This window comes from Halichondria panicea, chromosome 4, assembly GCF_963675165.1.
Source record: "Halichondria panicea chromosome 4, odHalPani1.1, whole genome shotgun sequence".
NCBI lineage: Eukaryota > Metazoa > Porifera > Demospongiae > Suberitida > Halichondriidae > Halichondria > Halichondria panicea.
In genome coordinates, this window is record NC_087380.1 from 7,317,161 (window position 1) to 7,342,024 (window position 24,864).

The window sequence follows — 24,864 nt, forward strand, 5'->3', positions numbered from 1 at the left end:
GTCATGCAGCCCTTCCCTTTTGCATATTACACATTGTCAAAACTGTTATTAATATACCACACAAATCATGAGATCAATCACAACTCACACACACAGCACATGTACAAGATACACAATATTAGTCAGTCACAAAATACACAACACTAGTCAGTTGCAATATTTGCACATCAGACTAGACTAGTGATTGCACAGTTTCAGAGCCGTCAGCATGCCTGCATTCACGAGAAGGGAGAGAGCTAGCGTAATACACAATATCAAAGAAGCAGCTTCACTAATACTATAATTATTATGCACACACGTTTTTTTCTCAATGTTAAACCACAAGTAGACGTCAAACTGTGTAGTATTGTTTTAATTTAAAGTGTACCTTAATTCTCTGCCAGACGGCATAAAAATTTATCTTACACAAACTGCGTCCATTATTATCAATAATTATTATAATTATTATTTTAGTACATTATCTACCAATAAATTAAGCAGCCTTGTGCTAGAGTGGTGATCAACTCTCACCTGTATACTTTGCTCTCCTTGGCTGAGGGGGAGGGACCATCGGCATGGTACTGCCCCCCGGCTATATGGACCTGGAGGGCCGAGGGGAGTCCACTCAGTGTAGTGGTGAGGGAGGTCAAATCAGAGGTCAGATCAGAGAGACGTGGATGAAGGAGCAGCGACTCATTGCCAGCAGCAGACCGTTTTCGTGACGATGGAATAAACTGAGGAGAATTAGTTGGCGTTGTTCGAGAGCTCTTGTGTGAAGAGTGTGAGGCTAGTGACAGTTGTGGACTTTGTGAGGGTGGTGTGGGCCGTTGAGATGCTGGACTTGATTCACCACTTCTGCTGACAAGTTTAGTAGCCTCGAATCGTTGCTTAGCAATGGTAGGCGTAGTTGCTTGGACGGCAGTCTCGTACGGGAGGGGGTCGACTTCTACGCTAGCGGAGTCACGTTGTCTGTACCACAGGGGGTCCTCTCGTCGTACCCTCTGCAGAGATATCGGCTCCGCCTCCAAGTAGCTTGCAGGGGAATCCCCTCGTGTGTTGGGGGAATCCTCTCTCATGCCACGCCCCTCTTGGTACACTTCTGTCAAGCTCGGCGACGGAACGTGATCGATATCTGTAGAAGCTTTGCTAACACATGGCTTGAGTATTTGACTGTAGATAGGCTCCCCTCTGTCAAGTAACTTATCTTCATGTTCGCTGCTAAAGGTCAAAGGTGATAGCGGGATCGGATCCGGTATTTTGAACCAATCAACATCGTCCGTTTTTATTTTTGGTGTTGATTGTGTGTGTGGTGTAAGGAGTGGGTTGGGGAGGGTCATTGTGTAGGGGGTTCGTTGTCGCCGTAGGTTACGTGGGCGTGTTGTTGCCATGGTGACCACCTCCAGCTCGGCATATATTCCAGTCAGTCGTTGCTCAGTCTACAGATCAAAGGAAGATAAATATTTATTGTAAGGCTTGCACGAAGTATGATCTAGCACACACTGTACAAGTATGGCATTGTTTGCTACTGTTTTGATTGTCTAATAACTTTGCTATGGATTTTTCAACTACACACATACCCTAGGAGGATGACTGACGGCAGCTTTGGAGGAGGCCGGGTCTACAGTGCTGGTAGTGTCTACAGTGCTGGTGGCCTCCACTGAGGGGGCGACAGACTTGCCGTACGCATGTAGTTTGTCCTTTATAGCCTCCCTAACCTACATGCACAGGAACCGGTTGATAACTATACGCAATTAATTGACAATATATACAGTGGTAACGTAGTTGCATAATTATAATTATATTGCAGAAAAAAACAATTATTTTTGCAATACTAGAAAACAATTATTTTTGCAATACTAGACTACTGTATAAAATATGGTACGTGATATATAGACGAAATATTCAAATTTTGTATAATTAGAGTGGCGCTGGATAATTATATCTTATATACAGTGACGGACGGCCCACCCACTCACCTGGCTGTTACAGCAGTGCACTAGAAGCAGGAACACACACAGCACAGCTTGGAGTACGGCAAATGGATACTCCAATCTCTTCTCCACATACACAGAGAGGAGGCCCAACGTCCACGTTGCCATGACGAGGAGCATGGTCACTATGGAGACCAACAACGCTATCCTGCAATGAGAAACAGAACAGCAATGTAAATGAGGGCGTGGTTTCCAGATCTCAGGGAAGGGGGAGGGGCATGTACGTACCGGACTTTCCGCTTGTTTGTAGGCACCGCAAAACCTGTAACTTGCTCATCCTTGCTCGAGTTTGAAAGCGTGACAAACGAGAAGACAATTCCAATCGCATACAGCTGTGTGTGTGTGTGTGTGTGTGTGTGGGTGGGGGTGTGTGTGTGTGTGTGTGTGTGTGGGTGTGTGTGTGTGTGTGTGTGTGTGTGGGGAGTGTATCCACTGCATGCATATAATATAATATTATTGATGTGTTTCAATGTTTGACTTACCGGTGTTAGGATAAGAACAGGTACAATGAAAGCATACACCACTCCAGGGCTCAGCCAACAACTATGGTGTGTGTGTGTGGGGTGTGTGTGTGTGTGGGGTGTGTGTGTGTGTGTGTGTGTGTGTGTGTGTGTGTGTGTGTGTGTGTGTGTGTGTGTGTGTGTGTGTGTGTATAGCGTCACAGGTCATGTGATTGACTTACAAGTTAGGATAGCCCATATCCTGTATGAACGAGTGACTAATGATACCAACTGCTCCCAGTGGAATACCACACAGGCACATTGGAAACACTGCAGTAAGAGACGGAGGACACGTTTAGTACACGGAAACTGACAGTTTAACTGTTTAGATATCCCATTATTCATTGCATGGCTATACAGTTATATATAATAACTAGAGCTTATAATTTATTAGCAGCATACATTTTGTAATGTTCATAGATACATATGACTTTTATTTGGCTATATAAATACAGCTAGCACCATTAGTACCCTCTATACGTGCAGTCAAGCAGGGTATTAGTAATGTTACTCACGCCAGCCGACAATAACGAGGTAGACAATGAAGTTAGTCCGTGGTGGAGGTGTGATGAGGAAGCGTGCTATGATGAGGGCGTCGGCCACCATCCAACTGAGACACGAGAGCAACAGGAACATGAGCACCACACTCACACACGCACACACACCCTGAGGGGGGGGGGGGGAGAGTATGATATAGAGAGGGGAGGAGTGGGAGAGGCCAGGGGAAACCAGGGAAAGTGGGGAAAAGAGGGGAGATCAGGTGGTGCGGCTATAGCTATATGGGTACGTGCATGTGGTTAAGAGGGACCTACTAGAAAGAGGGGAAATGGAGAGATCAAGGAAGACAATGGGGTGTGGCTATGGGTGTGGTTACTATAAGAGGGGATTACTAGAAAGAGGAGATGGTTGGGAACAGAGGGGGTGTGGCTATGGGTGTGGTTACTATAAGACTTACGGCTATCTCTGTCCGGTTGATGCCTCCTATGAACAAGAGACAGGATAGACTGCTAGAGAGGAGAAGGTTCATGTGCACACAGCTCTGGAGAGTGCGGACTGATGGGAGGCAGGCAAAAACAACAAAACAAGCCAGCATCACCATGGAGACCAGACTCAGTACAATATAGGTGAAGATTTCAGGGGCGTGACCATCGATTGGAGAGGGGAGGGGCTATAAACGGTTATATATAATTATACATGTACCGTGTTAGCATCAAACATTTGCGAACTTTGCGATGGTTGATCAATTCGTAACATTACATTTTCTGCTGATTTGGCTCATTTGCAAAGGTTTTTCACCAGCAAAATATTCTAGTAATACGGTACATGATATAATGACTATAACGAGATCTGAGCATGGACAAGGATAGTTGACATACTTGGAAGGCGGTCTCTGGCAGGAGGACTGCAAATACAGAGAGATGTGAGCATGTGCAAGTGGTGTGGGTGTGGTTACGTGCCACAAGACCACACCCACTATTGGACCACCCCCTCCCGTACTCCCAATACACACAGTGAGCATCGGCAATCCTCTCAGGACGTGTCAACTACAGTGGAGATAGAAAATTTACGTACGTATATACGTATACTAAGAGAGTTTTAACAGCCATTGGACTATTACTTAAGCACGCCATTCAATAGGCCTTTTAAAGAGCTACAAAATAAATAATTATGTGAAATTGGGAAAATGAAATGTTAAAACTTCTGAGCACTCAAATGTTGAAAGTTGGAAGATTGTGGCTGAAAGCATGCAATGTATCATTGATCTATAACGACAATTACTTACTGGAGATCGATACGGGAACGTCATGTTAATGGGTGTGGTCAGATTAGTGACCTTTGCCCTTGACTGAACAGAGAGAAGGGGCGTTGCCACGGTGAAGGAGGTGGTGGCGTTAAAGAGCCTCGGTAACCACTCTCCGAGATTGCTAATGGTTGCTAGGGTCGTACTCGGCCCCCATAACTCTGGTGGTACATGTACAGTCAACGTCTCATCACCGATGGCAACCATTTTAGGGGATTCCCCACTGAATGGGGACATTGTGAGGTGCCCCTCTGTTAACGAGATCATTACACGCCCACCGACTGCAAATAATTCTTCCAGAGTCCACAGAAAGTCTTCAGCCGTGAAGCCAATGTCTCGGACTGTAGTCGACCAATGAGATGAGAGATTTGGAGCCAGTAGATTGTTAGCCACCGTGGAACAATTCTGTGAAACATTAAATTGATTACAAGTACAAACAACAGTTCGTTTGTGTATGAGTCATCTTAAAGTTACCCAAACGGCCCGAATATTGGGAAACTAGACAAGGCTATATATGCGGCCTTTGCTTAAATGTGTTGGATTTTAACTACTCACAACACACCATTGGACAGGTAATCCCGAGAGCTATGAATGCATCATTTTACTTTTGAAATTGGACAATCTGAACACAAAATAATTACGGGCTCTCAAAGATATAATATAGAGCGTTGTGTGTGTGTACCTGAACGAGGTTCCTGACATGTTCATGGTCGTATCCTAGCAACACACTGACAAGCTGTGAGAGTAGTTTTCCTGTCGCCTGCACGTCACTCCCAGAGAGGGGGCGTGTCTGGTCTGTGAGGGCTGTGAGAGTTGTGAGGGTAGTGGAGAGCTGGCCGAGTGAGAGCAGTTGTCCAGATAATAGAGAGGTTGCCTATTAAAACAAAAAAAGAATTCTGAGTCACAAAAACTATACTTTTTTCTCTCTTAATTACCAGAGTCAGTAGTTGCTGTCCTGTTAGCGAGAGACATCCCATAGTGTTCACTTCTCCCCAGACTCCGCCCATTTCACAGGAACGAGTAGCGTAACCTTGGAAACATACACGAGAATGATAAATATATCAATGCTCGCGTAGTACGATATAACACTATACACTTACCAGTTGAGGGTAGCAGACATGGTTTTTGATCAGTACTGCCCACAGAGGTAGGGCTCCATGTTAGGCCTGAAGCCACGCCCCCAGGACACACCCCCTCAACAGGGGCACACAGAGACGAGTCTTGATCAGGGTTAAAGGTGAACGTACAGTTATCACAATCATCAGGTACTCCGTCTCTATCACCGTCCTGTCCCGAGCATAAGCCCATGGGCCTACAAATGATGCCATCTCGAGTGGCTCCCTCCGGACATCCCGTACACATGACGGGGAAGAGATCACATGATCCTGCACGGTGTACAGTAGCAATACAGTTACATCACATCATGAACGGTTTATACCATTTATAGCGAGTAATTTTCAAGAGCTAAAATTTTGTGGATTTCACAGATTTCAACTAAGCAGTGAAATTATTACAAGCCAGCTAAAAAAAGCTGCTATCCTCGAAAATAATTATTCTAGAGACAATTGCGAAAAATTAGACTCTCGAAAATTACCTGCTATAATAATATACGGTATTCACTTACTTGGGAGGGTGTGTGTGTCTCGGATAATCTGCAGAGGCCCCGCCCACCCAGATTGAACTATGACCTGCATGACACTGCCGAGGGTATTAACAGAGGGGCGTGATATGTGGGTGTGGTCACCAACAAAGTAGTTATATATCTGATACTCGACGGCCGTTAGTCCAGAGCTAGTGTTACTAATAGTAGCAATTGCTGCTTCAAACCTCCCGGGGAGTCCAAAGGTCGATAGCTCTCGTTGTAGTGCCCCAGATAGTTCAGAGGTCAGGTCAAGGTACTCGGAGGAATCAGAGTTGTCATAATAACCAGAATACGACTGCATCAATATGAAACTCCCCAACAGAGAAGCGGCCTCTGCATGTAGAAATGGATTTCGACTTATTACAAAACTTGTATCTATAATTATCAGCACACCATTGGAAAGGTACTTTTGAGAGCTATTGAATGCATCAATTAGTTTTGAAATTGGACAATCTGAACACAAATTACAGGCTCTCAAAAGTAGCTAAAAATCGGTTGTAAAAATAATAGCACATTAATATTTATATTGAGAACGTACCTTTGCAACCTGACTCATCCAAGCCAGCATAGCCAGCGGCACAACGCTCACACCTCCGTCCAATCACATTGGATCTACACGAGCACTGCCCGTTGTCAGGGTGACAGGATGAGGACACTGAACCCATCACATGACAATCACATGACTTGCACCCGAGGTCTCCTAATCGACTATAGTAGTCACCACCAACCTAATTGAGAGTATGCAAAAAACTAATTATAATTTTACACAGACAATGAATTAATAGCAACGCAATACACACACCCACACACCCGCCCACACACACACTTACCTCACACGAGCAGCTCCCGGACACGCTATCACACACTCCCTCACTCACTCCACTAGGATCACAAATACACCGCCGACACTGATCACCGTGGTAACCAGCCTCACACCTCCCACTACCCTCACACACGGCACCAGTGTTCGGAGAGCGACAGTTACACTGGAACAATGCAGAGCTCGTTAGCGGAGGGACTGTACAAGACCCCTCGTTAAGACAGGGGTTGGGGTCACAGGGGTTAACACAAGCTCCACCCACTGTACGATAATTGTTGGCTGTATTGCACACACATGAGCGGTCTCTCCATGCAGCCACACAAGTGCTGTGATCGGGACATTGCAGGTCAGAGCAGGGATCTCCGGAGCCACACCCACTGGATACGCCTCCATGTGTTACTATATAACTTGCCGAGGGGGTCGTTAGTGCCTCAGCGAGGTCGATTCTCTTGTTGTTTAGTGTGAGCTCTCCCAAGCAGCCAATGAAACGAGAGCTTGATACGTCAGGTGACTCTGCGCCCAGCGTGATGGTTTGTGTGGGAAGTGCTCCGCCCTCTGGTAGTGATGTCATGACACGCCCATCATCCACAGATAGCTGTGGGGGTAAAGAATAATTAAAAAATCGTTAAAAGTCAAACTCCAAGAGAACTTGGTTAGAAACCTAGATTACTACCTGTCGAGCAGATAATTATAGAGCATGCAGTCATACACACACACACACACACACACACACACACACACACACACACACGCCCACACACACACACGCCCACATACACACACGCACACACACACACACACATAATTATACCATAATTATACTTCGCTTGCATATGCATACACCGAGGTATACTATTATAATATAATTAATAGGCATTTCAAATTAAAGAGAGGTCAAACGTACTTTAGTTTGAGTGGCAGTCATAGAGAGACGGACGTGATGCCAGTGACCATCGTTGACGTAGCCATCCACGACAATGGTGAGCGCTGTTAGCATCACCTGACTATCATGTGATCTACGGAACCCCACACTACCCTGGACCACCTCCAGTGACCCCAGTGACCCCAGCTGAACCAGGAGGGCGTGGGATGAACGAGTGCGGAAGACGAGCGAGAGATGTGTAAGAGATGTGGGAGAAGTGAGGGCAATGTGTATGAACCCAGGGAGCAGCTGCACAGACCCACCTGTGTGTGTGGGCGTGTGTGTGTGTGTGTGTGTGTGTGTGTGTGTGTGTGTGTGTGTGTGTGTGGTGTAGTATATGAAGTAGTTGACCAACCCTAACTCAAGTTACCAAAGTTAGTTATCAAAATTGGTCCATCACAAGAAAATGAACCTAGCTATTTTAATTTGCCATGCATTTTTCTTCTAAAACGCAACCTACTTACGCGAGGTCATAACTTCACTAAAAAATCAATCAATAACAAAACTAATATAAGAGATGCATTCTGTAGCTCTGGCAAGGTCTAGCTATCACATGGTATGCTCAGATCAAACGTCTGGGAGAGATAAAAACTGGTATTTTTGCCAATAAACCATTGGCATACATAATAATAGCCTAGCTATACTTTAATTTTCTTCAATGAGCCTAAAAGATTTGACCCGAAAGCAATCAATTCGAGTTATAAAATTCGAGTTATAAAAATTACTTACCATCTTCACAGAGAGGTGATTCGTCCCCACAGCTGCACACTGTCCCATTCCACACGCCCACACAATCTCCACTGGAGCACTGAGATCTTGAACATTTATCGTTGAGTGGGGGGCAACCAATTTCAACCCCCTCTGATCGCAGGGGGGCATTAAAATCCAGCAGACGACCCCCCACGACTACGTTGGCAAGGCAACCAATGTACGACGTACTTGAGATGAACTCTGACCTCTGTATGTGCGGTTCCAAACCTCCGATATAGAGGGGTGTGGTCAAATCCAGTGTCCTGTAGAAACAATGCAGTATACCATTATTTTCGTACGGCAAATTTTTTGGATTGCAGAGCATATCATTCGAAAATTAAAACTGCAGAATTATAATACGAAATAGGTAATTCTACGTTATCATCCTGAGCTGTACAGGTAATTAGAACACGAAATATTAAACTTGCAAGATCGAAAATTACGCGTAATAATTATTGTAAGAACATTAAATTTTCTTACCGGCTATCTCCAGATAGTCTAGTTGTTAGTTGGCAGTAGTATTCGGCTCCCTCCAGAGCCCCTTGACCACACCCACTTACAAACACGCTCAGCACACCCCCTCTTAACTCCACCTCCACACTGTGCCACTCCCCATCGTTCAGTTGCCATGGAGACTCGGTACGCACTATGGTAGGCGAATCACCGTACGACACCCCCACTCTAATCTGACCAATCACGAGCTCGACGCTGATGTAGTCATGACGACCAGAATCCCGTCCACTATACAAGAGCAGAACATTCGGAGAAACTGTTGCAAATTTGAGAGAAAATTTCACATTCGCTGAGAATTGAAGTTTGGGAAATGCAACGAAACTTCCTTGAGAAAAACTGAGTGTATTTAGTTCGCAATTTGGACCACTGAATACCGAGCCCCACGGGCAATTGTTGCACTTGTAGTGGGCGGGGTCTCGGTCTCGTATCGTACACACGCCCTCGTACAGACAGGGGGTGGGCTGACACAGGTCACATGACAGTGAGGGACAGACAACAGAGCAGTTCTTGCCGATTGTTTCAGGAGGGCACTCGCAGTGATAGTCCAGCACATTGTCTGTACATACACCCCCGAAATAACATGGGGAGGGGTCACAAAGGTCAACTGGCGTAGTACAAAGGTCGTATCTATTGTAGCCGTACGGACAGTGACAAGTGTGGCCCATATGAAATGGCTGGGATATGTATACGTTCCTTCCAAGGTACAAAGTTCGATATGGGATCCCAGATGGCCTGTAAGTAGTCATTGTAATCACAGGTCGGCAGAGTTGTAGATTGGGGCAAGGTTCGTCTGCACACACGTTATTCGTGTACCCAACCAGAGTGGAGAGTCTAGAATTATGTTGATTAGACGATAGCCGGTCAATAACAACATCTTGTTCGATATACCCGAGGCCAGTGGTGTCCCGTACGGCAAAGGCTAGCACTATAGTGTCCCTCTCTCCAGCCTCCATTAATCCAAACGTCTCAATCTTCTCTCGACCGCACGATAAAGATGCGGCAACAAAACTTGCAAACTGTTCGAGTTGCAAAGACACAAAACTTGCCTCGGTCACACCGACAAATGATGCAACCACTCCATTACTCAGCGTGAGATTAGACAACACATTAACGTACACCAAAACCAGCCCATGTCCTGTAGCATTGCCCCAGGCCGACACACTCACGTTGAGACTGTACACACTCGACACTACTCCACGACTAACAATAATCTCCCCACCGTCCTCAGATATAGAGAAATAACGACGAACACAAGGGTCAGAGTTCGCTAATGAGAATACGTATGGTACCCCCTCCTCTTGTTCTGTAATAGCCACTCGGCCAATAAAGTTCAGTTTGCTAATTTGAGATTCAAATACATTGAAATAAATAGTGAGTGGTTCCAATCTTGGAATTCCATCGTCTCTTATAATCGCTATGACAACCGGTACCGCCCTCGACAGGTGAAAATGCTGAGCTGTGACTTGTAACACGTATTCTCGTTCATCCCGTATGGGGTCCAGCGTTGTCGTGGTAACTATCACCCCCGTTTCCTGGTTGATACTAAACAAAGTTCGATCTCCGCTTGTGATGTCATAGAGAATAGAAGATTCAAGGTCACTGGAGGTCGCTTGGACCGTTAAAAGTTCAGAGTTTGCTGGTGTTTCCACGGTAACACGTACATTGTATATAAGTTCGCTGAATATTGGAGGATAGTCTATTTCATCACCGACGGCAACGCTGATGGTTATATCGTTACCAAGAGGCTCCTCCCCTCTGTCGGACACATGCACCACCACCTATAAGGGGGGTGAGAGTACAAAGGTCAATTACAGAGGTCAATACGTACTAACACTATAGTTACCTCATAATGGTCTCTCCTCTCGCGATCCAGAGAGGTCAAAGTGTAAACAAGTCCATTATCGTACACTCCAAACACGCCCACAGCCGCACTCTCGCCCACCACACCCCACACAAGGTCAGAGTTCGATCCAGTGTCAGCATCACATGCAGACAGTTGCAATACAGACGTGTGAGATGCTTGATTCTCCAAAACAGTCACTGAAGATAAGCTCCCCTCAAAAATCGGGCGATTGTCGTTTTCATCCGTCACTGCAATTTCCACACGAGCACTTGAGCTAAGTGGGGGCTGTCCCCCGTCACTGGCCTCTATTGTAAATGCGTATATATTAGGAGGAGTCTCATAGTCGAGTGTGCGCGCTATACTGATGGTACCAGTCATGAGGTCAATAGTGAAGGACGAGTGGATATCAGGTGAGGTGTAGCTGATAAGGGCATTGCTACCGATATCGCGATCTGTTGCTAGCACTGTGAGTAGTTGGGTTCCAACCGGAGCTGCCTCTGACACAGGAAGCGGTGTATAGAAGGTATTATGAAACAATGGCCTCTCATCGTTTTCGTCCGTCACATTGATGTATACTAGTGTTGGAAGGCTCTCGAATTGTAGATCCGTTGCTATGACGACCAGCGTGTATTCCGATCTCTGCTCCCGATCGAGACGAATTCTACTCGTTATTAAACCATTAAATGTTCCCATAGCGAACGCATTGCCATGGTTACCAGACTGAATGTAATATTCTATGGAGGATGATCCCGAGTCACTGTCACTGGCAAGCACTTGGGTGACCTCTGACCCCGCGGGCTCGTTCTCTAGTATAAGCCCAGTGTACGCTGACTGGTTAAACACGGGATGCTCGTCGTTCACATCTGTCACACGTATCACAACTGTAACACGACTCACACGAGGGGACGCTCCACCATCACGAGCCTCCACAGTGAACGTGTATACGTCTCTCACCTCTCTATCCAATGTTGTCCGTGTAGAAACAACTCCAGTGACAGAATCGATGGCAAACATAGTCAGTATACTAGGCTCTGCGGTAGAGTTAAGAGAATATGATATATGGCCGAATTCTCCAAGGTCTAAATCGTCCGCTGTTACCGTGACAACTTGGGACGGTACGGCAACACTCTCGAGGACTGATACGGTATATTGTGAGCGGCTAAACAAAGGGGCGTGGTCGTTTACGTTGCCGACGGTAACATGTACGCTGACAAATGAGCGCAGAGATGGGTTGACAGTTGAATGTGCTTGCACTATGAGGCTGTAGACTTGAGTAGTCTCATAGTCCAGTGTGGCCACTAGTGACAAGTGGCCAGTCGTCTGATCAATACTGAACCTAAGAGGATAATGTGATGGAATACCGTATATAGCGGGTATATTTGGAGGGTATAAATGTTCGTGGTTTTCGCTGATGAAGCATCTACTGCGAACATTTATACCCACGAATTTAATATCGCATGCATGCATGCTGCTATTCAGCGAAAATAAAATCCGCGAAAACCTTCGAACGGTCATTCTGCAAAAATGTACCCTCGAAATATACCCGCTGTACGGTACATATACCCACACATGCATGCATACAGCTATTGAGGTGTGTGTGTACGTACGTGTCATGCATGGTCGTATCTAGTTAAAAACAAACCGAAAAGATATTTTATACATAATTTAACTATTTCTGTTATTAATACTGTTATAGGTTATTGGGGTTGATCGATACGAAATTCAAGTTATGGAAGCTGCCTTGAACAATTGATTAAACGGATAGGGGATTGCAGTTGAATATCTTTCAACAACCGTAACTTTAGTGTTGGTGATCTAGGGTCGAAATTGGCAAATTCTATCATCTTCCAAATATGAACATGATGATTCCATTTGTCTTTTTAAGTGAAGCTTTAACTAATATCTCACCTCCCGTCGTAATCCCCATCCACTATGAAGTACTCCAATGCAGCCAGCGGAGGTGAGTCATTGCTAACAGCTTCCACGGTAACCAGGTACGCAATAGGGGGCGTGTCTTCAGGCAGTGTGACAGAGTACGAGGAGGCATTGAACACAGGGAGGGAGTCGGCTTCATCAGTTACTCGTATCTCTACCGTTGCTGAGCTACTCAGTACAGGATTGCCGCCATCATGAGCTAGAATAGTCAGTTGATAGTGGGGGGTCGTCTCATAGTCTAGTTGTGCTCTTAGTGTGAGTGTAGCCTGGTTGCCAGTCTGGAGAAGACTAAACGTGTTGTCAGGGTCGTTGAGAATGGTGAAAGTGACTTGACCATTGGACCCACTGTCTTCATCAATCACCAACATCTGGAGAATATCCGACGACACCTTCGAAAGAAAAGAAGGAAATATTAAATTAGAATAGTCATCAATCAGTGATGTGCCCACGTACACTGGTCGGTGGTGGTGGCTGGTACTAACCACCTCTAGACAACAATAACCACCTCTGAGACCTAGCCTACTACATAAAAGAGTGTGCCTGAATTGAGATTGTAATTGCTGATTAAAATGGCCATACACCACTTGGCAGATTCTAGGCACATTATGATTACGCAATAGTATACAGTGGCTTTAGCCGTGATTCTGTAGATACCCTCAGAGTCAATTACTATAACGGTATTATAGTGAATACCTGAGTGTTTTCACTGACTGGCTGGATGAAGTAGGTGCCCTGTTGGAAGGTGGGTGGATTGTCGTTCAGATCTTGGACGGTTAGAGTGAACGTGGACACGGCACTCTTCCCACCACCGTCTTCTGCTCGTACTCGGAAGGTTAAGACGGAGGTGGTCTCGTGATCCAACATCGCTGTGAGGGGAGGTACACATAACCAACCAACCAACCAACACCATGCAGTAGTGGATACCAGAGGAGGTCCGACATGTGTGCACGAATCACTACAAGTTCAGTGCATTGATGTCATTGCGGTCACGTGATAACATCCAGGCCACAATGCACTGAACTTGTAGTGATTCGTGCACGCATGTCGGACCTCCTCTGAGTGGATAGTAAAGGGACTCTTTGGGCTATCATTGTTGGAGGTTATGTTGTTTATAAGTCGGGTGAAAAATCAGCTTGACTATCTGATAATATACTTTATTACTCTATATATAATTATAGCAACAAAGCAAGTGATATTACCAGGAGTGCATGACTCCTGATATTACACACAATGGAAGGTTGAACAATGGATGATGTCATAAACTTAACCCGTCGTCATGATGATGGGATATATACATTGTGTACACAGTGTCTGCATGTCTGGAGAGTGTGGTGTTTATAAATGGATGACTAATTTCATGGAATGCCTCGATCGCAATACTCAATCGCACCAACAACTGTCAGCCAAATTAAGTCAGGGCAAGTCTTTAATACTAGGAACATCCCTGGGGATAAACATCCATTATCTACCACAAACATCCAATAAATAACAAATTGACTCGGTAATTAAGACACCGAGACAGCTCATAAATCACTTACAACAATACCGTGCCAACAACAATTAATCTGCCATGCTATTGACTTAGCTACCTTCACAAGGCCTCAGAAAGTTCGAAGGATCTTCAGTGAAGGACCTTCAGTAAAGGATCTTGTGAAGGACGTTCAGTGCGGTCTGGGATCGAGACTAGCTATTGACTAACTATTGACTATGGTCTCTCACTTGGTGACTAGATAATTAAGACACGATCGAGACAACTATAAAAATCACTCTGGCAATAGCTTACGAATGTCATGCCAACAATTAATAATTATCGTATAGCGCGTGTATTTTTTCGTATCATAGAGCATCATACGAAAATTAAATTATTCTACCACAAATTAACACACTCAACGTCACTATCCTGAGCTGCACGAATATTTAAAATACGAAATGTTTAATTGGACAGTTCATACAAAAATTTGCACCAACGAAAATTACTACCATATTACAAGAATATTTTGCAGGTGAAAAACCTTTGCGAATGAGCCAAATCAGTAGACCTTTTGCTATCTAACTATTGCAATCTGACAAGGATCGTGTGCATTCACTAATAATTTAAGGTTTTGCGATTTTATTGTTGCGAATTTATCAACTCTCGCAAAGTTCGCATAATCATGTTTGATGCTAGTAATACTAGTAGATCTCAGTGATAAGATAACTCACCGGTCACTGTAATGTCTCCATGTTGAGAGTGGATCTCAAACAGTGACAGTACGCTCTCATCGCCGCTAGCAACCAGCGAGTATGTAACTTCACCTTCAATTCCCACGTCTGGATCATTAGCGATGACCGTTCCCACGGTAACACCAGGCTCGTTATTCTCGTACAGTAGCTCCGAGTAAAAAAGTGTATTAAATCGAGGGGGGGTGTTGGATACTTGACGAAGCGTCCGTAAGTGACCATGGCTAATTTGAGATGTGGCAGGTGAGGTCAACAGAGGGGAGTCAACAATATGGTCATGAATATCATTAGTGGGCTTAGCCAAAGAGGACAAAGGCCTGACAGACAGTACAAGAGAGTTGCCTGGGGCAGCACTCAAACACGACGCTCGATCAAAAGCCAAGGAGTGTGTCGTATTAATCAACAGACTCTTTGTGTGATTAGCAGACATTGAAACTGTTATATTAACCCATTCTTCATGTTTGTCCACTCCTTGGCCACCTCCTTTGTCGATGGTATGTACACGAACAAATCCATCGTATTGGGCATGCTCGAATAGCCCTCCTCCTTGTAGTGTAGCCCCTGAGGGCAGAGTCAAGTACTCCAATGGGTTCCACCAACATCCAATCTTGCTGCACACTCCAAAAAGATTTAGATCAATTTCCTCAGTCTCTTGAGCAGGTCCAGTCAGTAATAGATGAGCAGTCTTGTCTCTGTTCCCCTGAGGGCAGACACATTGTAGCATAGATCTCTTGTTGCTTGTTTGCACTATCTTGAGCCATGGAGTATTCGTTGTGTGGACCATGTGGCCTTCTGGGTGGTCGAGGTAGCCACAGGGGGTCCATGAGATGGCTTCTCCAGACCACCACAGAATTAGAACAAGCTGCAGGCAGAGAGGGGGGAGGGTCTGCATGCTGTGAAACTGCAGCAAGCTAGCTAGCGCGATTAATCTAGGTCCTACCTAGCTTAATGGGTAGAACGTGTATAGCTCATTGTTAAGAGAAGTATGCATCCTAGACTATGACTTCACTTTGCATGTAACTTACCAATAAATAAATCTGTCTTCTTTGGATATCAAGAGCCATTTTGCAACTGAAAGCAATAGTTCTTGTTGCACAAACTCCTCTAGTTATCTTGATGAGTGATCTGCCTTACCATCATCTCTGCATCAGTAGTACTCTTAGCTACTAGTAGGAGTATGTGCTAATAAAGAGTGGTGTGTCAAGTTATCAACAATCTGAGCTCAGCTATGAATATCATTAAAACTAACAGATAATGAATATGCTGAGTTGACAATCTTTAAGTGGAGGCAATAAAGAAAACGAAGAAGATTCCAACTATGCAATTAAAAAACTATGAATTTTAAACAGATCATTATGAAAATGCAATCGTTGATCACGTGATCCCAACTATAAAGTTTTATAACTTTTAGTAACACTGGAAAGAGGACCTTTCTTCGCTTGGCGCCTATCTAAGCTCTGACAAGATGGCTGGACTGCCTCCCATTACACAGGTAGGCAGTACTGTCAAAGTCTCAAGGCTCAGTTTGACTTTGTTTTGTCCTAGTTGGCTGGCAACCATCGAGTTTTATTTGAGGGTTTCTGGGCCCTTGTGGATCAGGCTGGTAGTGGCAGTGTGCCAGCCAGCATCGCTGCTGAGTTCCTCAAGAAGAGCCAACTGAGAGAGTCTGTCCTACACAAGGTACTCCATCATAGTACGCTAACGTACCATAATTATAACCAACACGATCGCCCCAATGTACGTGTAGAGTATATATAATTATACTGTAGTTGATGTACTACAGCGCCAGAAGAAAATCATGTACAAAAAACAAATTTATGTAAGAGTGGCGCTGTAATTACATCGACTACGGTATTATCATTCGTTTAAGACATGTACATGTACATGTCCATATATTCCTCAGATCTGGGATTTGAGTGACCCAACGTCAACAGGAAGTCTTGACAAGCAAGGCTTCTTCATGGCTCTCCGTCTGGTGGCCGCCTGCCAGAAGGGCAAGGAAGCGAATGTTACCAACATAGCTCTCACTGACCCCCCTCCAAGGTTTAACGGCATAGACCACGCCTCCCTGGATGGACGGAGCAAGTGGAGCATTGACAAAGACGAGCAGACCAGATACGAGCATCTCTTTCAAGTGAGGGAATGGTCTACTACACTAATTACATACCAGGGACATGCCCACACTGCACTGATCGTGGTACCAAACCGATAGACAAGAATAACCACCACTGTAGGCCTAGTTTAACACATGAAAGAGGCAATTTATGTATTAAATTGGAGGATTAAAAATAGTCACCACTTCGAAATTTTGTGAACACTATTATAGAAGCTGTACGAACCCCCCCCCCTCTGTGTAATAGATGTGTTGCCTCTCACTGTAGAGCCTGATTCCGACCAATGGGTTACTCTCAGGGGACAAGGCAAGACCCTTCATGCTCTCATCCAAACTACCCATGGATGTCCTGGGGAAGGTGTGGAATCTTTCTGACATTGACAAAGATGGTAGCCTGGACAAGGATGAATTTTCAGTGGTGAGAAAACACACTATTAACTTAATGTACATTTTAAAAATTTTCCAATGACTGATTATCCTATTGTCCCCTCCTGCAGGCTATGAAGTTGATCTCTCTTGCCCAGGGTGGTGAGACTCTACCCCCATCCCTCCCCTCCACGCTTATACCCCCCTCTAAGACCAAGGGGGGCGTGTCCTTCCCCCCTACGTCCATGGGGGCCATGTCTTTCCCCCCTACGTCCATGGAGGCTCCTCTGAATACCAGCATCCTGAATACCAGCATCCCAGAATCTCCTATTACAAGAACCCAGGCCACTAGTGTAAGCGTGTTGTGTCTTTAATGGCTCAACTACAATGTGTGTACATGTATACACTGTAGTTCCATTACCGGCCTTGTACATGTGTGTGGGTGTGTGAGGGTGTGTGTGTGTGGGTGTGTGAGGGTGTGTGTGTGTGTACAAAAGTATAGGTGAGAGGTAGTCATAATTACTGACTCAGCCTAGGAGTGGAAAAGGCTATCTAATTTCACGTACAAAAATTTCACGTACTAATCCAATGTTAGTACTGTTCTGGTATACTGGAGTGTGTGTGTGTGTGTGCATCAGCAAAGCCCCTCCCCTTGCAGACAGAGTGGGTGGTTCCCCCTGAGGCTAAGGCAAAGTACGACACCTACTTCCAGGGTATTGACAAGGATCACGATGGAATAGTGTCGGGAGATGAGGCTCGAACTCTCTTTATGGCCTCCAACCTGCCACCCAAACTACTAGCCCACGTCTGGTGAGTGGGAGCCATGCTCTCTGTATTATAGTAGCTTTAGAAACATGTAGCAGACTACAGTAGCCTAAGTATAGCATTGTTTAGATTCCCAGCAATACTGGGCGCCTTATTTAGAAGAAGTACGGTGACTGTTTGTAGAAGATGACAGAGGCTTTTTATAATTATGTTTGCAAAACAAGAAAACACAAATGAATTTATATGGTGCTACATAGGGGAAATGTCCTGGTGGGCGCATAATTAGAAGGAGCCTTATTTCGAAGAAGTGCGGTAGTTAAACTATAACATCTCTCTGCTCCTGCAGGCATCTGTGTGATATTGACAAGACAGGCAAGCTCAACGGTGATCAGTTTGCGCTGGCCATGTTCTTAATAGCAGAGAAGGTTCGAGGGAAGGAAGTACCCACTGAGCTCACACCTGCCATGATACCACCGGCACTACGGAAACAGACCACACCCCCTAACAACACGCCCACACACAGCTCTGCCGCTTCTAGTTGGGCATCCCCGGCTTGGAGCGCACCTGGAGTCGCTATGGCAACGTCTGTAGCCATAGCTACATCAGCTTCAAGTACATCGACAGCATGGTCTACTACGCCCACCAGTTTAATGGGGGAACCCATGGCAACAACTGGCGAGGAGGGGGATGGGTTTGGGAGTGACTTCTCATCCATCATGGAACTAGACACCATCTCGAAAGAAGTGGACACCATTCGAAAGTAAGTACATGTGTTCAGTTGAATGCTCCATAAATAACTAGTCTACTGTACATGGATTCAACTAGCAATTTTATGGCTTAGAATATTGTAACATAGGAGAGCAAGCAAAGCATGATGTTGGTAGATTTGGTAGATTTATATATAACAAAGTCTGTTGTTGTACACTGTCTGTACAGACTGTCACACCATTTACTCATGGTAATACTCCCTCCAGAGAGAAGTCTCAGCTGTCAGAGGAAATAAAGAGCAAGCAGGAGTTGATCCTGTCCCGTCAGTCTGAGGTGGAGGGACTACAGAATGAGGCTGAGGCCAGTGCTGGGCAGAGAGAGAGACTGGAGAAAGAGAGGGCGGAGGCTCAGGAACGTTTGGAAGAGTTAGACAGAGATAAGGGACGTGTGGACAGGGAGATTGCTGAGATGAGACGCAAGTGTGAGGAGGAACAAAAAGAGGTACTTTGTGTGTGTATCAACACTAGCTATTCATTCATTACGTTGTAACAGGTTGGAGTTATGCTCTCGCCAGATTTCTTGTTTCCACGCTTTTTAGTTATGAGTCCAGGTAACCTTGTGTCAGCCGCTCTTTACCAAATTAATTTAGAATTAGAATCACCCCCCTACACACGCACACGCACACACGCACACACTCACACACACACACACTCACACACGCACGCACACGCACGCACACACACACACACACACACACACACACACACACACACACACACACACACACACACACACACACACACACACACAGATCGATCGTCTCAAAGAGACATTATCAGCTCAGCAAGTGAGTAAGGCAAGTCAGACAGAAGAATTGGAAAAGCTGAGGGTTCAACTGGAGGCACTAAGGAAAGAAGAGAAAGAGTACAAAGACAATGTACACATGATAATCATTATGTTGAGCAATAATTCATTCTCATACTGTCCCTAGGTTGAAGCCAGTGCAGGGGAGCTGGACAAGCTACAGAAGGCCCACCAGAACATCCAAACCCAAATATCACAGGTACAAGAAATCTGAAAAATGTATGATCTCATAACAAAGATTTTTCATTCACTCCCCCCCCCCCCCCATAGACTCGTCAGAAGATAGACTTGTACAAGGAGGAGCATCAGAGTCTCTCTGGGGCACTGGCCATGTACCCTCCCATCTCAACCCCCTCCTCCACACGTTCATCCAGTGTTGTCAATATCAGTGACATGGCTCTCTCCCACTTGCCCTCTGAGTTAAACGTACCGCACATTTCAGAGCCCGATGCCATCTCAGCCAGAGCCACTGTGAGTGTGTGTGGGGTGTGTGGAGGGGGTGGGTTGTTTTTGTGGGTTCGGCCCCTTCCTATCACACTACTGTTGAGATAGTCTTGTACTGGCTTATGAATTTCATCTGTAGCTCATTGTGTGTTTTTAGTCCTCACTTTGATCTTGTAGCCTATATAATTATAGTAAAGTTCACCATGTGTCTGCTACGTATACAGGCTGGGTCCAGTAGTCCCGTGTCAAGCATCAGCGGGTTCAGCACTAACTCTCATATGGACGATGGGGGCGAGGATTCAAGCGGCAAGGGAGACGACAAACGAACAGGGGCAGACCCCTTCACCTCCACACACACTGGGAGTGACCCTTTCGCTGCATTCTCACTGCCTCCTGATGACCCCTTTGCCGTCAACAGAGGAGGAGGTGCAGCTTTCAAACCATCAGACTTGTCTGCATTTGATCCATTTGGAACCTCGGATCCTTTTAAGGTAATTGTTTTGGACCTGTGTACATGTATATAAACTACATGTACCGTATTACTAGAATATTTTGCGAGTGAAAAACTTTTGCAAATGACAAATCAGCGGAAAATGTACGTCTTGCGATCTAACTATTGCGTTCTGGCAAGAATCGTGTGTCATTACCAGTACTTAGTTTTGCAATTTTATTTTTGCCAAGTGATCAAATTTCACATATGTTTGATGCTCGCAAAACATTCTAGTAATACTGTAGAAGTGATTACGTATACATGTACGTGTAGTCATAGTGACATGCTGTACAGCTGTTGACATGTTAATTTCTTGTAGGCTACAAGTTCTGCTCCTCCTGGTGACAATCTTTTTAAGAGTGATCCATTCGCTAGTAGTTCAGCGGGCATGGTCAAGGCATCTGCCCCGCCCACCATGTCTGGTGGTAGCACCGACCCCTTCAGTGGACAAGACCCATTCAGTAGCGACCCCTTCGCTAGCATAGAGAGGAAAGACGGGGAACAGGTACATGTAATGTTACTACTTGCATGATGTACATGTACTGTCTTTATCGTATAGCGGGTAATGTTCTAGCAGCATATTTCACAGATTGCGAATTTTGCGATTTATTTTCGAGGATAGAGGATCAAATGACCACACCCCTATATACAGTAGAGAGGTCTTTCAATACCGAGAGTAAAGTACCGGGAGTAAAGTACCGGGAGTAAACAATGATTCCCAATTTTCAGGGTTCGAGGTTAATTTGCAAATATCTCGAAAATAAAGCGCTTATAGTGTGTGCGTGTGTGCTACTACAGAATAGAGCAAGCTTATAATTCAGTTCATTGAGGTTTTCAGACTGCCTGCTCACTGTCACTGTCTACGCACTGTCACTGTCTACTCACTGTCACTGTCTACCCTCTCCTTACAGCTGTCTGGTTGGTCCTCTAATGCTTTCTCTATGGACCCATTTGCCAGTCAAGGCTCCACCTCTGACCCCTTCTCCAGTGATCCATTTGGGGATGACCCCTTCAGTCGCCAGGGCAACGCTGGAGAGGACAACCCCTTTAATCAACCAGCCCCATCAGCTAATAATGTCACAGTACCAGAACCACTTCCTCAGGTACGAATGTCTGTGTGTACATGTTCATGTTGTTATTTGTGTAGATTCACTCACATGATTGTAACCTTACTGGCCACAGGGCTCTTAAAAACATTTTTAATACTAGTTTGGGTGACTAAGATCAATGCCTGCCTCCCCCCGGTTACTGGTGGCCAGTGGGTAAAGCACTCAACTCAAGAGCGGTCCATGGTTGAGAGTTCGAGTCCCATCAGTAGCAGAAGTGTTTTCTAAGTATAGCTTTGCCCCGAGTAGGAGCATGTTCACCCCACATGCTAACAGGATGTAAAGCCGGAGGTCCCGATATTGATAGAGAAAGAAAAAAGTACCCTCCTCACACACACACACACTTGCCTCCCCTCCCCTCCTGCAGCCTGGTCCCCATGCCTCCAACACTGAGCGTCTACGTTGGGCACAGAGAGAGAGCGAGCGAGAACAAGCTCTGAGGAACAAAAGACAAGTAGAAGAGGAAGACGCCATTGCCAAAGCCATCAGAGAGTCTATGAAGAAATCGTGAGAAGAATCACTCAGAACTATATATTATAGTAGAGACTGATTATTAGCCCCTGTGTGTGCGTTGATATTCATCATTATTTTTTGTGAGGTGCATTAAAAATTCACTACATGTAGATCTGCTTTTTGTCTCAAAGACCATCATTGCGGCCCGTACTCGAGGCAGAGCATGTTGGCAAGGTCCACGCCGATTTTTCTTTAATAGAACAACATCTTTAATCTCTGTTCTATTCAAGAAAAATCGGCGTGGGAAATGCCCTCGGCGTTTACTCGAGGATGTTTGGTAAACAATGTGGCCCTCTTTACCATATCTGATGTTTGTTTTGTTGATGGTGTGAGCCAGAGTCTGGGTGTGAGCTAGCTAGTAAGCCTGTAAGGAGATGGTGAAAAGAGGTTCTCGTATCAGGAACCTCATCAACATCAGTGAGGATGGCGTGAGCCCCAATCAGATCCTATCTTCGGAAGAGTCCTCTGGTACTGAATATATTGAAGAGGAGAAACCATGGCCGCCATTGGATCACCAGCCTCGTTGTAAGACCCTCTGTCGACAGGTGACAAGACGTGACCCCCGGCCACAGTCCCATCTCTTCAGGAGGGGTCCTGGAGATGGACACGAGCGGAGGAGTCGTCACTCACGACGATGGGAGAATTGTGAGATAGTATAAAGTAATGGCCGGCCGGCTAGGTTCTGAATCTAGTCAGTTAATTGTAATTAGTCTCGGGCCATACTTTGAGGTAGTATCCCCCTTCAAAGTATGGCCTACGAGACTAGATATAGTACAGTACAATAGTACAATATAGTGTTTAACTAGTACTACTAGTGTTTATTGTATTTGTATTGTTTCTGTAGCTGCTTTTCTGAGTTCTCTGATGGTGGTGATGGAGGACGAGAGTGCCACGCCTCTCCCCGAGCACCATTCCCCCCTCACACAGCTGCACAGCTCAGAGAAGCACATGCAGGTACCCACTGACATGCTCACTGTGGAAATCCTATACACAACATATCTAGTTATTGATTAAAATGTTTTTTCATCCCTAGCTGAGCTTATTGATATATTGCCTTTTCTTTTTCTCTCTCAGGTTTGGACCAGTTTCTCGTCACGAACAGAGGAGGAGCAGCGTCTGATCTTGGAGGGTGTGAGGGGTGGAGAGTGTGATCCCGCCTCTCCTCATGCTGACACAACGACGACCACGGCTCAGGACAGCTTCAGAAAGATTGATCGACGTATTCGCTCAGTGCTGCAACACAACAGACATCTTCCTATGGTAATCTCAGCAGATCATAGCGTCTAATGTGTTAGTATAAATACAGCCACCCCCTCTCTCTCTATAGGAGCTGTTGTCTTCTTTGGAGGAGGAGCTTCGCTTCTTGTTCACGGTTGACCACGGATCAGTGGTGTTGTCAACACACTCCCACGCCTACTCACGCCTCCTGCTGCACGGCCTGTGTCAATACATGGGGCTCAACTCAACTAGTAAGTGATAGTGTGTGTTGTGTGACTCCTGTGACTCCTGCCCACTCAGCTGTGAATGCTGAGGGTGTGAGTGTTGTCATGGTGACTGGGGACGGCTTTTCCCCACCTAGGACCTGGCTAACTAGCTACCTCAAGAATTGAGCTGTATAATAACTGAACCTTAGTATAGTTGCATTGTATATTGTATCGTTATATTTTTGTACAAAATCAAGCTGTGCAGAATACCACAAATAATCTTATCTCAAGATTAGGCAGCACATAAAAGAGAGTGTTAGTTCTTTGATTGAGTTAGTTTACTTCCTGAGAGACACACCTCCAAAACATGATAACATTTGAGGCATGTTATTTGACACATGTGACATCACTTCCTTTATTGCCTGTGTTACATTTTGCGACCAAGCCAGTAACGTTCTTTTGGAACCTACTATACCGTTAGCCAGATAGCCTAGTACCAAGAATTCATTTACTGTACATGCTATTCCTTATAGTATAAATTATATGAAGCTAAAACTGTCGATGAACCCACTCTTTCCCTCCTCCCCTCAGGAGACCGGCTGGTGCTCCCAGTCTCAGACCAGTTCCCCCACGACCCCACGTGCCACAGAGGCCCACGTGCCACAGAGGCCCAAGTGCCACAGAGGCCCACGTGCCACAGAGGCCCAAGTGCCACAGAGGCCCACGTGCCACAGAGGCCCAAGTGCCACAGAGGCCCAAGTGAACTGATCTAGTGATTAGCTAAAATTAGGATTAGTTGAAGCTGCTATATAAGTATAGATGTTGTTATTTATGTATAGTTGTTTACAAGCCTCCGTTCCGTTTGTGTGAAACTGTCACTGTATGTGTTCACTTTTTATTGTGTTGTTGATTATTATTGTGGACAATTAATTAAACTGTGCTACCTAGCTTCTGTGATGTAATGTGGTTTTCTATAATTATATAGATATATTTCCTACTTTGACCTCTGAGTGTGATCAATAACAAAATTAATGATGTCTATATTGCAAATGTATAGTTAACGATCTTTACCTATAAATCTACTGGCCTGCCGTCATGATCAAATACCCTTCAGTTAAGTGATGCAAGCAACGTATAATATGATGTATGTCATAC

At 45.3% G+C, this 24,864-nt stretch overlaps 3 protein-coding genes across 5 annotated transcripts; 2 read left to right on the forward strand and 1 right to left on the reverse strand.

Annotated features, from left to right (window-relative positions):
• Window positions 1-39: 39 nt before the first annotated feature.
• LOC135335308 (cadherin EGF LAG seven-pass G-type receptor 1-like) lies at window positions 40-16,080 on the reverse strand. Its single transcript, XM_064530761.1, has 25 exons — window positions 15,942-16,080; window positions 14,899-15,778; window positions 13,390-13,562; window positions 12,670-13,085; window positions 10,762-12,097; window positions 8,886-10,696; window positions 8,385-8,668; window positions 7,638-7,918; window positions 6,744-7,328; window positions 6,452-6,641; window positions 5,896-6,246; window positions 5,372-5,656; window positions 5,207-5,301; window positions 4,954-5,145; window positions 4,254-4,676; window positions 3,847-4,014; window positions 3,426-3,638; window positions 2,986-3,136; window positions 2,653-2,740; window positions 2,453-2,513; window positions 2,199-2,302; window positions 1,956-2,118; window positions 1,557-1,694; window positions 511-1,415; window positions 40-212 (listed from the first exon to the last, which is right to left on the reverse strand). The coding sequence occupies exons 1-25, from the start codon at window positions 15,978-15,980 to the stop codon at window positions 173-175; spliced, it is 9,372 nt and encodes a 3,123-aa protein (XP_064386831.1). The 5' UTR covers window positions 15,981-16,080; the 3' UTR covers window positions 40-172.
• A 178-nt stretch (window positions 16,081-16,258) lies between these two features.
• On the forward strand, window positions 16,259-22,415 carry LOC135335558 (epidermal growth factor receptor substrate 15-like 1). Its single transcript, XM_064531092.1, has 15 exons — window positions 16,259-16,408; window positions 16,462-16,596; window positions 16,820-17,050; window positions 17,298-17,447; window positions 17,527-17,748; window positions 18,054-18,205; window positions 18,507-18,920; window positions 19,135-19,369; window positions 19,680-19,805; window positions 19,860-19,931; window positions 20,003-20,203; window positions 20,401-20,667; window positions 20,986-21,171; window positions 21,578-21,769; window positions 22,140-22,415. The coding sequence occupies exons 1-15, from the start codon at window positions 16,382-16,384 to the stop codon at window positions 22,281-22,283; spliced, it is 2,754 nt and encodes a 917-aa protein (XP_064387162.1). The 5' UTR covers window positions 16,259-16,381; the 3' UTR covers window positions 22,284-22,415.
• Window positions 22,416-22,561: 146 nt separating this feature from the next.
• Window positions 22,562-24,623, forward strand: LOC135335559 (R3H domain-containing protein 4-like). Of its 3 annotated transcripts, none has more exons than XM_064531094.1 (6): window positions 22,562-22,930; window positions 23,130-23,239; window positions 23,360-23,545; window positions 23,613-23,754; window positions 24,301-24,360; window positions 24,446-24,623. In XM_064531094.1, exons 1-6 carry the CDS (start codon window positions 22,660-22,662, stop codon window positions 24,475-24,477), a joined length of 801 nt encoding a protein of 266 aa, XP_064387164.1. In that variant the 5' UTR covers window positions 22,562-22,659; the 3' UTR covers window positions 24,478-24,623. The 3 variants fall into 3 exon arrangements, with proteins under 3 accessions (XP_064387164.1, XP_064387165.1, XP_064387163.1); XM_064531095.1 differs by having other exon boundaries at window positions 24,463-24,623; XM_064531093.1 differs by lacking the exons at window positions 24,301-24,360; window positions 24,446-24,623 and adding an exon at window positions 23,804-24,037 and having other exon boundaries at window positions 22,563-22,930.
• Window positions 24,624-24,864: the final 241 nt, after the last annotated feature.

Bases quoted from the DNA above. Each gene is read 5' to 3' on its own strand.
- LOC135335308 (XM_064530761.1), bottom strand. From the start codon at position 15,980: ATGGCTCTTGATATCCAAAGAAGACAGATTTATTTATTG. The intron at 4,677-4,953 runs GTACACACACAC...AATGTTTCACAG, and splicing joins ATGTCAGGAACCTCGTTCAG to AATTGTTCCACGGTGGCTAA. The intron at 1,695-1,955 runs GTGAGTGGGTGG...CTGTGCATGTAG, and splicing joins TGCACTGCTGTAACAGCCAG to GTTAGGGAGGCTATAAAGGA.
- LOC135335558 (XM_064531092.1), top strand. From the start codon at position 16,382: ATGGCTGGACTGCCTCCCATTACACAG. The intron at 16,409-16,461 runs GTAGGCAGTACT...GTTTTGTCCTAG, and splicing joins GACTGCCTCCCATTACACAG to TTGGCTGGCAACCATCGAGT. The intron at 20,204-20,400 runs GTGAGTGTGTGT...CTACGTATACAG, and splicing joins CCATCTCAGCCAGAGCCACT to GCTGGGTCCAGTAGTCCCGT.
- LOC135335559 (XM_064531094.1), top strand. From the start codon at position 22,660: ATGGTGAAAAGAGGTTCTCGTATCAGGAACCTCATCAACATCAGTGAG. The intron at 22,931-23,129 runs GTGAGATAGTAT...TTGTTTCTGTAG, and splicing joins CTCACGACGATGGGAGAATT to CTGCTTTTCTGAGTTCTCTG. The intron at 24,361-24,445 runs GCCCACGTGCCA...CGTGCCACAGAG, and splicing joins CGACCCCACGTGCCACAGAG to GCCCAAGTGCCACAGAGGCC.